The sequence below is a fragment of the Gobio gobio genome (assembly GCF_949357685.1).
Source record: "Gobio gobio genome assembly, chromosome: 1".
Taxonomy (NCBI): Eukaryota; Metazoa; Chordata; class Actinopteri; order Cypriniformes; family Gobionidae; genus Gobio; species Gobio gobio.
The window spans coordinates 78999192-79011072 of NC_137097.1; the positions used below are offsets into that span (position 1 = coordinate 78999192).

The 11881-nt window shown below is 41.0% G+C and overlaps 1 protein-coding gene across 1 annotated transcript; it reads right to left on the reverse strand.

Moving 5' to 3' along the window:
- Positions 1-393: 393 nt before the first annotated feature.
- LOC307123299 (alpha-2-macroglobulin-P-like) lies at positions 394-11110 on the reverse strand (the record flags this gene model as incomplete). The annotated part of the gene is made up of 34 exons (XM_079811793.1): positions 394-434; positions 512-617; positions 694-777; positions 863-944; positions 1044-1165; positions 1247-1468; positions 1536-1720; positions 1791-1953; positions 2035-2109; positions 3003-3159; positions 3249-3324; positions 3462-3638; positions 3717-3800; positions 3877-3928; positions 4010-4131; positions 4206-4329; positions 5134-5359; positions 5504-5675; positions 5909-5984; positions 6061-6207; positions 6421-6570; positions 6647-6859; positions 6939-7166; positions 7245-7415; positions 7491-7600; positions 7686-7806; positions 7880-7994; positions 8065-8149; positions 8228-8393; positions 8486-8506; positions 8624-8676; positions 8761-8917; positions 8987-9167; positions 11085-11110. The coding sequence occupies 34 exons, from the start codon at positions 11108-11110 to the stop codon at positions 394-396; spliced, it is 4290 nt and encodes a 1429-aa protein (XP_079667919.1).
- Positions 11111-11881: the final 771 nt, after the last annotated feature.

Below are 11881 nucleotides of genomic sequence, written 5' to 3' on the forward strand. Positions count from 1 at the left end.
TGTTCGGTTTACACAGGTTAGTCTCTGAGAAAGATGTTAAGCAGGCCAGAAAATATAGTATATAGACACTGGTCCAAAACAAAGTGCAACTGCAGTGAATTTCTAGAAACAAAAAAAAAAGTTGCAAGATAATTTAGCTGCAGTCTAACTTTCACCAAATTGTTTGAGCTTTTACTTTGAGTTAATAACAGCCACTGCCTGAGTAAACTAAATTTCAGTCACGTTGTAAGGATAAGTCATAAGACAAATAAACTCATGAACACTAACTTCCTGCTTCAAACAAGTCATAGACAAATAAAACAAAAAAGGACAAATGTATAACAACAAAAAAGGACTGACTATATAAAAGCGGTTTATTTAAGTCACATGTCTTGCAGCCAGAACTGAATCAAATCATGGACAGGGAGATGTGTAGGTGGTCTCAAACGAGTCACCTGAAAGAAGAACATGAAATGAGCTGGATCAAGTTCCGGGTATTCAGAGCAAAGCATGATTTTGGATGAAAGCATACTTGTCTGATAGTAGTCATAAACATTGAGGACCGCTGGCTTGAGATTATTCACTGGAAGAGCTTGTTTAAGCTGAAGAGTGTAACTCATGGGAACGCCTTTGGGAACCTACAAGACAAACTATAAACAACAGCACAAACACAAGATGGCAGCTAGTGATTATACCCAGTGTAGAGCCTCTCACCTCTTTCAGATACACTAGGACATGATCATCATCAGCATCAACTCGCTCCACTAGTGGAGCAAACGATTGGGGTGGAGATCCAAGCTGAGGGGAAGCGACCAATGTTTAGACACAATTACATCTGAAGGAGCTTCAAGCATCTTGGGACTAAACCTTAAAACACACGAACCAGTGATGTATCTGCTGTGAAGCCTGAAAGGACCTTAATATCCACGATAACCATGTTAGTGCTTGCTTTTACACCGTTGTATCTGAATGTGATGGAGGAAATAGAGGTTTAGTCAACAGGATCAAGAGCACAGCTTCCTTTTGCAAGAGTCAAACAAGATTCAAGACAAAGTCGTTCTTACTTCACTGTGAAGTTCAACATGAGATTGGCTCCAAGATGTCGGCAGTCTCCAATCACTGTCGCTTCGACACTCAGTGTTCTGGCATCTCTAATGGGTGTTGGGATGTTGTAGAAACATGCAACCTACAGTAGGAGTGCAGAGTAAAACACAAAGCATAGTAATATTTGGATGTACACAACAGAAAGAGAGGGTATAATACAGACCTGCACAGACACACAAGTGGATCCTTTTGCTGTAACACTATATTTGCCAGGAATGTTCTTCAGCGTCTTCTCCTGATACAGCAGCCTGTTGTCCCGATTCACGCTGAAGCTGTAAGAGTCTCCTCCTACCACTGAGGACTGTACGGTAACGGTGCTGGAGCCGTCCAAGCTGAAGACTTGAGCAGCGTACACAGACAGGGCATGAAGAGCCACCACTGTGTCCTGAAAACAAGCACCAGATTAAAAACTCCACTCAATGATTGTGCTCATGTTTGGTAATCAGAAGCACCTGGGTAGAGGAGAAGCCTCCATAGGGATTCTGTTGGGTCACCAGCCAGTTGACAATACGGTTAGCATAGCCCAGATTATCAGTCGTGAGAGGCTGAACAGCGAGAACTGCTAGCAGCACGTAAGCGCTGATCTCCACCACCAGAGTATCACCAGATGTTGTCTGAGACCAATGGAGCTTATTGCCTGAAGAGATGGAGGGGAGAAAGTTGATGACAAAGAACCTGAACAACTCAAACAAGCTGGTAAATTTCACCTTCAGAAATGGCACGGTTGTTCAAGGCAGTTAAAAGCTGTGATCGAGTGGTGGTCTCTCCAGCTAGACTGAAGGTGTAGGCCAGCAGAGCCGTGGCATAAGTGTTTCCCAGGTTCCCAACAACAGGCCTCAAGCAGGACAAAGCCTTGGTAATGATGGGATCCTGAAAGCAAAAGAGCAGACAACAGCTAAAACAGGGAGGTAACATGCAAGGAGCTCATAGAACTACTGGAGATGTTTTTACTGTGACAGGGATGCCTAGTTCAAGCAGCGATGCAACAATGTAGGCAGTCATGGTCACACCATCACCAACTCCACCCTAAAACACACCAGCAAATTTGATTTAAAAGAACAGTCTCACACCAAGTCTATTGGTTAGAGCTGCACGATTCTGGATCAACAGAATATTTTCCCACGATTCTAAATTATCCCAGTACACATTTGACCAAATAACAAATTGTGAGGTTTAAAAGACTGAAGCTGCTGATCTGTACATTTACAGTTGTGTTCAAAATAATAGCAGTCCAACATCACTAACCAGATCAATCACTGTTTTTGGAGAAAAAAAAAAAATTAGTTATATTTCCACATGGCAAATATTTTACTAGTAGGTGTAGTAGAGTAATAGAAAACCAACAGACCCAACAGTCATGACATGCTGCTGATTTGGTGTAATTGAATCATTGAAAAGGGCGAGCCCAAAATAATAGCTGTGTAGTTCAATTACAGGTTAAGCATTGTGAAAACTACCTTTTAAAAGGATCGAACAATAGCCAAAATGGCAAAGATCAAAGAAAGTCACCTGTGAGTACTGTAACAATTAGAAGCTTGGCTATGTGAAGCTCGGCTATGTTTTTTGAACAGCCTAATATTCCTTTTTCTTCACTTTCTGTAAAATAAGAAGAAAATGATACATTTTTCATCATGTTTTGATTTAGAATAGAATGTGTAGTGTTCCCAATGCACTTCAGTGTATTAAAATAAGTTAAGGATTGAGCTTTACCCACTTTTTTTTTAAAACACACTGCTATTATTTTGAACAACTGTACATGGCAGCTGCTCTCTGGGTCGCTCCTGATGCAAAACAGCCATGTTAATACAGCGGAATTGTCATTTAGAAATAAGATCGTGTGGGTGTTTGAATCGAGATTATGATATTTTAACGATTAACCATGCAGCTCTAGTTAAAGCACATTAAGAAACATAATGCACCTTCATTTCATTGTGGTGCAGAGTCCCCTGCTGTATGAAACAGCCGTCTGAACCCTGCGTGCTGATCAACCAATCCTTTGCACTCTGCAGGACATTTGGGTCAATGAAGATAAATTTCCTCGCTAGACCAAAAGACCTCAGGACAAAGGCAGTCAACCTGGCCGTGGAGTGGTTTGTAAGTTCAATTTTTCACAAGCTTCAACAGCATACTTATTCTACTGTTGTAGGTGTATATAAGCAACTCACCATGTATTGGATTCATCATTACCAAAGGTGCTGTATGAGCCATCGTTGTGTCTGTAGTTCAGTTCTCGTTGGTAACCTGATTAGGTCAAAAACCACATGTAAACTGATCAGGAAGGGAGTTAGACAGTCTGATACTCCAATGAGAAGAGCATGACTAAACCTTCTTGGCTATTTAGGCTCCTACACATTTAAAGTGGATTTGGTGGTCCATACCGCTCTGAAGGTAGTCTGTGGCGGTCTCTCGAATGGCTGCCGTAAGTTGATCCGTGACTTCCAGGTACAGCAGGATGTAGATATTGGGAGCAAGAATGATCATATTCTGTTCTCCACAGCCATATGGCATCTGTAACAACCCATCTAGATTCTTCAGTGCACGACCCATTATGTCTCCTACAATAGGAAAAACAAAACACAAATCAGAATCTGCCAAACATCACCTGTCAGCTTCTACTCAATGAAATGCTTTACCAAGGACTGAAACATAGCATCTGGCTGATCCCTGAACCACGTTCATTGGAAACGTCAGAGGCACATCTTCAGAAAGAGTATTTCCTGCAGACCGAACAGAATGGATCAGTATTCAGCGTATTGGGGAATGTATTGGGGAAATCATAGAGTGCAAACAAACCCTTTGGACACAGTAACCAACTCTGAGTGTTTGTCCTTTCAACTCCTTCAGGCTATAAAAAGAAATAAACCACCACGTCAGTAAAGCAGACTGAGCTCCATGATCAAACTCCAGAAGGCTGGTTAACACTTACCAGGACCAGTAGACTTCGAGTGACAACATCAATGCGTCCTCTCGCCGGCACAGTCACAGCATCAGTGCCACATCGAGTCTGGGATGCCTCAGCTGAAGCATTGACAGTCACATTGATAGCTCCTGCAGTGACAGACAAGTAGTGAGCAAACCCTAATAAGCACCTAGTAAATTTAAAGAGATGGACCAAAACTGACCGAGATCAGAAGCTGAGAGAATCCATTTGAAGGTCTTTCTCCCATTGGCACAAAGACAGGATGAATATGGATCAGTATAAGGTTTAAGAGTGAAGTTTGTGGATGAATCTGGAGTCACTTTAACCTGCCATTGAAACATGCATCACATGACTAGAGACACGACATTTTCTACAGAGCCATTTGTAGGATTTGGGGGCAAACCAGACAAAATGAACCTTTCATATGATTAATTCAAATATAATTCCACTCAGACCCAAATCGACAATCTTGAACCATAAATGAAGTGGGCTTCAGACAGTCTGAGGCCAAGTAACTATCGAATGTTTGACTGGTACCAAGCAAGGTACACTATCATTGTATGCATCTGTTCCCAATTCAGATGATTTGATTGAAATCGGTGTAAGATGCATTGTATTCTTATGCAATCATGTCTAAACAGTTCTCTGTACTCTGCTTGGAGAGGGAAATTGAGACGACAGATAGTGTGGAATTTATGGTTTGAGGCAAACCAGCCACCTCTGAAACCAAAGACGATACCAAATTAGTCAGAACCTTTCAGAGAGACTTGATAAACATGGAACGAAAAAGTGAATAATGGTGTCCGAATCCCCATTCAAAGAATTCACAATTCTAGATTCTATCTTAACTGGTGCATTGAAATGGTGCACAAAATACCCTTTGAGCCAAGTTGACCAGTTTCCCTTAAATCAGTGATGTGCTTGGCCCTGCTCCTGGAGGGCCACTGTCCTGCAAGGTTTAGCTCCAACCCCAATTAAATACAGCTGAACAAGCCAAGCAAGGTCTTACTAAGCATATCAGAAACTTTCAGGCAGGTGTATTGGGGCAAGTTGGAGCTAAACTCTGCACCTTGACACATCTGCTTTGCATATCTTACACATTATATAAATACAAATAAGCCATGACGGACCATGATGCAGTTGGACAGATAGCTGAAGACCGTGGCCTTCAGATCAAACGACTCCCCACGGATGATGGAGTATGGCAGAGAGAGCTCCAGGAAGAAGGGCTGGAAGACCGTCAGCAGAGCAGGAGGAGCCAGACCGAAACCTTTAGAGGACAGGCAGAACGCCTCAGTCTCCCATGTGGTGATTGTGTCAGGAACAGTGAGAGGAACTTGTGTGGATCCAGTGGCTCTGAAGGATAGCAGAAAAGAGAAGGGGGGGTATGTAATGTAATGTGTATAATATATATATAATATTATATATATATATATATATATATATATAAAAAGGGGCAGGAGTAGCTTTAGAAGGAATCACACAAGATGCTTCACTAACCCGACTTGAGCAAGCTGCCAGAGCCAGGTTTCTGGAAAGTAAGTCCTGACGGTCACTTCAGAAGCAGAAACTAATGGCTCCTCCAAAAGAGGAAGTGTTGTCTCCATTTCTGCAACTGGAGCAACAGCCATTTCTTCCATCACACCATCATGAGGACCACGAAAAAGCACCACTGAAAGAGAGGAGCGATTTTACACTGATTTTCTCTGAACGGTCATAGTGTCTGCAGAATAAACATGGCTCATAACCACCCTCTTGTTGCATGCATACATACTAATATTACGCGTCTCTACATTTGCCAATCTACAAAGAAAGAGGAATAACCTCCCTTTAGATTTAGTCAAGGCCAGTTCATCACATCATGCAGAATGCATTTATGGAAATAGCCTGTCTGCATAGACCTACTTTCAGGGAAGCTGGGATACCTCCGGCACGGAGGGGCTCGTACAGCGAGATTTGTTGCAATCTTCATTCCCAGGCTCTGTCAGAGTAACAAGTCAATGACTGTGTTTATGATGCCATATTAATGGACTACATGGTTAGGAGTGGTTTTGTACCTTGAAAATTGTGTAAGCTTGATTTGTAGAAACAGCATCGCGAGCTATACGAATAGGCCAATGGGGTCGAATCCCAAAACACTGTGGTTCATCCTCAACTCCGTATGGGTAACCTGATAGCGAGCGCACCGGGAGCAAGTCAAACACCTGGGACAACAAAACTGTTTATTCATCACTTGTTTCTGGAAAATTCTACAAAGTTTTTAATGTTGTGTTAGAGGTACAATAAAACGGCTATAATCCAATCAGCCACATAATAGAATTTGAGTAATGCTAATGGATAAATTTGACAAACCTATCCTAAGATAAACCTGAATATCAATCAAACAATAAATCAATAAATCAGCTGCACATGGATACCATTTTAGGACTCAGACGTCTTCCTGGCTCCATGATCCAGATGCTCTGATCTACAGCACTGATGCCACACAGAGATCCTGCTTGAGCAGAGACAGTCAGAACATTTCCCTCAGCGGGAACGGCCGTAGCAGGCGAAAACTGTAGAGATACCTGGAACAAGGACCAACACACTCTAGGGCACATCACCATTCCCCACAAAGTCTAAAGACACTAGTGCACACCATACCTTGTTTTGGAAACACATTTCAGTGTCAACCAACACACTAGTAGCAATAACATTCTCACTGGGCAGAACACCGTAGACCAGAATCTGCACTGCTGGAGCCATATCGGCACTGACAGACAGTTGGAACGACACTGAGCCACTTGTGACTGTATCAGAAGCCCTCGCCCTGACTGTCTGAAATCCATGGAGGACGATCACTCCTCTGGACAAGACCTGACAGAAGACACAGGTGGATAAAACATGCTTTCATAGACAATAGCAATTAATAAATTAAAAACTGTTGTCCACTCACCGTATAGATTATGTCAGCATTGTAGTCACCAGTCTCTCCAACAAAAGAATACTTCACGGTCACTGGAAACGCAGAACCACATTTGAGCGGCTGCTCGAGCTCCACTATGGTCAGTTCACTAGATGACAGGCTGTCAGGAGAAGCTGGTCGGAGAAGCTTAACAAACTTTGTATCTGTAGTGAAGTATGGCGATTTGTAACTATAAACAACCGCTGGAGTCACACTTGCCTGGGGAACAATGAACAGATTCAGTGAGTGTGTGAGAAATCTTCATGTCAAGGAAAAAAAACTAAAAGGAAGTCGTACCACCAGATTGAGATCAGGTGTAGGAAGATCAGCAGTGTTAAGGGAGAATGTGGCCAGTCCGTTCTGGTTTGTGGTCAGATTTAGCAGCCGTTTGTTTGGCCAGCTGTTACCATCCAGGAGATACACCACTTTGTTCACAATTGGAGTCCCATCAAAGTGAGACACGGATATCTGTTGGGAATGACCAAGGTTAGGAAACGGAATCAATGTAAAGGCTTTTACAAGAAAGGATTCACTTTTACGTGCCTTTCCATTAATCATTGATCCAGGTTCAAAATAATCCGGGAGGTCCACAAACGTGACCTTGCCGACCTCAAACGTAATGGACACAGTTGCAGATTTTGACGTCACTACATCTGGGGAAAAAAAATCAAAACATGGGAGAAACACATCGACTTCATCCATACATGTACCATTGGTTCAGATCAGCCAATAGCTCACCTGTTCCCTCCTCAGTGATGTTCACGTTTACAAGTAAAGCATCTTGCATATTATTTTCAAATTTGGTGTTGAAAAACTCTGATGCATCAACAGTAAGGGAGGCACAGCCCGTGGCATTAATCTGGTTAAAGAAGTCAAATTTAATTCAAGCACAAGCAGAAGACAAACCCTCCCCTGTAAGGCAGGAGTCACACCTTTGCTGTTTTATTCAGGCACCAACGGGTCAAATCAGGAACCACAAAGTATAGAAATGGATCACGGCACACTTCCACCAATGCTTGACCAGGTACTGGTTGGCCATATGTGTATCTGGGAAACGTTACAAGGAACAGGATCAAGAACTGAACAACCACAAGACAAGAGAATAAACCTCACTCACTTGGCGCAAGCCTCAACTTTCAGTCCCACATCTGCAACGCTGTACGTCTGTGGTGTTTTTACAGTCACTTCAAACTTAGGCAAAACTAAACCAGAAACAAGACTTTTTAAATTAAGACCTCAGATCGGCCATTGAACTGCTGCACATTATATGCACAACTTACCATATTTTTTCACCTCAAAGACTTGGGACATCATTCGGTCACCAATAAAAGCCTTTAGTGTGTACATCCCCACCTGAGCCTCTGGGTTCAACTCATGAGAAAGCTGCAAGATCATCCCCGTTGAGGAAACGTTTGCCCACTGACCAATCCGGTTATTATGATTGTCCTATTAAAACAATTAGCAGATCAGAGAAGAAAAAAAAAACTACAAACAGAGTACGAAAAGCTTCAAAGACTTGCACTGGAGCAAATTCTCACCTCCAGCACCACCAGATTGTACTAAAAGACAAAAGACAAATATTAGGCACTGATGTGGTTCTCATTGAGAAGCACAAAACTGCGAATTTATTGCATGCTATTTTGTACGCGCACAATTTGTTTATGTTTAGGTCTTACAATCTGATCAAAAGGCACAAATCTGGGATCCATGGTGACGACTCTGAAATTCACTGCAAAAAACAGCAAATAAATCATTAACTGCGTCTTGCACTTGATGATCAGGACTATTCAAACAAGGGTCATTCACAGCTCACCCATTTGTCCTGGATTATAGATGGGTTTGTCTGTTTGGATGAAGGTCAAAGGCAGGTAACGTTTGAACATGACTTTCCTCTCTTCGGTCGCTCTGAAGACTCTCCCTTGAACTTCCACCTTCAGTTTCTGTACAGATTCTCCGTCTACTTGAGGAGCCTGTAGAGAAACTCAGTTAACATACAACAAACCAGACAAGAACAAGCCACATGTCTCATGATAACAGACCTGGAAATTAAAGCAGTGGTGAAACGGCATAGAAGAAACCTGCTGCACAAGTTGAGTCATGTTTGTGTCATCAAGCAGAGAAACTGTCATTGTGAGACTCTCTTTGGGTTTCAGAAGAGTTATGCATAATTTGGCGTCAGATCCAGACTCAATCACTGCAGGGAACGTCACCATAAATAACCTGTGGAAACATCATGAAGTTTAGATTCAGAGACCTAAAAGGAATCAGGTAAGAGAGCATGTACATGGTTGAACATTCACGGAAGTGGCTGCCACAGGCTTGTGCTAATGGCAAATTAAAAATAGCTCAAAGTGACTCTGTTGGGGGTGGGTTAGTGGGGTATTAGAGCTGCACAATTCTGGATAAACTGAGAAGCAATATTTGTTCCTGATAGAGACCACGTGTCTGAATAGAACTAAACACATCATGTAATTTACTAGAGGTTGACCAATGTTAACTGTGGCAGTGCATTTAAGTGTAAAGATATGAATTCTTAAAAAAAGTTTGAAATAGGGATGTGAGTGAGGAAGTTCCCATCAGTTAATCGATGCGACAATACCAGCGTCACAGACAGGGGCTTTCAAAGTCGCCAATTCTAAGACAAAAGTAAAATGTACACAGGCACTCGGGCATTCATAACAGTGCAGAGCAAAGCAAGAGTTCAATTCATTCCTATGGAATTTGAGCTTCCATAATAAACTGAAAACACTGGACTTTTGAAAAAATATAATTTATATTTTGAAAATATATTGGCAGAAAATGTTTATATATTTTCACATACATTTCAATATATATATATATATATATATAAAAAAAGGCTAAAAAATATATTTTAGCCATTTTTTGTATATTTTGAAATATATGTGAACATATATTAAACTATTTTTTACCATATGGGCAGGGTCATTAACAGAATAGCAGATAACTCAGAAGGGTTAACTGACCCAAACTGCAATGTGAAACCTATCACAAATCAGAATGGTCTATTTGAGCCAGGTATGACTCGAGTAGATGACAATGGTTTAAAATAATTTATCTAATGGCTTGGAGCACTATGTTTTTGATTGTGATTCTACGTTTGTCAAAAAGTATACAAATGTTCTTAGTACACCCATTACTCATCTGGTTAATTTGTCAATAAAACAATGTTATTTTCCGAATGCTTGGAAGTCAGCAGTAATAACACCTTTTTTTAAGAATGTGATCCTACTAATGTAACCAATTACAGACCTATTAGTATTCTTCCAGTGGTTTCCAAAGTAACTGAAAAAGTAATTTGTAGTCAGTTAATAGAGTATTTAAATCTTGGTTATTTTCCACTACAACCAATGCAGTTTGGATTTAGGGCACGTCATTCTACAGAGACAGCAAACTGTTATTTTGTTGAAAAAAATTAAATCTAGTCTTGACAGAGGAGTCCCACAGGGAACTATTCTTGGACCCATTTTATTTAGTTTATATATTAATGATTTGCCCACAGTGTGTCCAGAGGTTCAGTTCCAGATGTACGCAGATGATACAGTAATTTATACTTATGCTAAAACAAAAGAACAAGCTACTATCAAACAAAATCTCAGATTGTTTAAATCATTCATGTCTTACTCTTAATGTGAGTAAAACCGTGGGAATGCATTTCTCTATTAAAAGAAATAAGCATTAGCCATATATTTTAATTAAGGGTAAAGCAATAAATATTGTTAAGCATTTTAACATTTACATTATTGACATTTTGTGACAACTATCTGTATGTCCCTAACAGGGTGGAACACCTTCACGGCCAGTGTCTGAACAATTAATCTACCCATGATTATTATTGTTTTAAGTCCCTGAGCTTGACCAATGTGTATTCCTGATAGTTAAACGTGTCACTGTTTTGGTAGAATGCTAAAAACATGAAAACCATGTACTTTTTTCCCCCAACATTTATGAAGCCAAAATGTTACCGCATACCAGGAGTGATCCATTTGTGATATTATGATATGATAGTTATTTGTGCATTTACTCCTCTATTTTTTTGGGATTGTAATTGAATGCTGTAATTTTATTGAACATCGTCCTGCCCAGGGACCACAGATGCAAATTAGCTATTCAGCTAACTCTGGCACAACATTTGTGTTGTGCATGGTGCCTGTTAAATAAACTAAACTAAACTATTCACATGAGATTACACACAAAATGGGACAGAATAGAGAAACAAAGCACAACACAATAAAATGTGGCTCAAACTAAAAGTGATTTTGAATTCTACCGGTCTTAAATGACTATTTTTCAGCTTCCAACAAACATCACCAAGATGATAAGAGCCTTGCTGTGAGAAATTCACAAGTCAAGCAGAACAAGAGGACACTGTTTAAGATGTTTAAGCCCAACTTTGAGCCATCGTAAAAAAGGTCCACAAATCACAAAGAATGACGCTTGGGTCAGTGCGCTTGGGATTTAAGGCTAAACTAATTGTGGATATCAAACCGCAAGCTTTACTGCCACTTCAAAGCGCATGGTACTTACGGGCCTGATGTCTGTCCATCAACAGCAAAGAGGAAAAGGGCTAAAATGAGCCCTTTCCAAACACAAATCTCCCTCACAGCCATGAAGAGCAATCATCCAAGACTAAACAGAAATCAAAAACCTTCAGCACTTCTGTACAGATTCACACTGCTCTACAGCTTCAGCCACAATCACCTGCACTGAAAGGCTCTTAATAATTGGGAACAGTGGAGTGGGAAAACCCCCTATATCTGCCCTTGGTGGAGAACTTGAATTAGCTGCCCAGTAGATGTAGCTGTGTCAGGTAATCGGCTGGTGACTAATTACCATGATTGCGCTCTAAATGAAAATAAGGCATTCCAAATGGCTGGGTAGGTGTTACTCTTTGCATCCTGTTCCTGGGGCCCGTT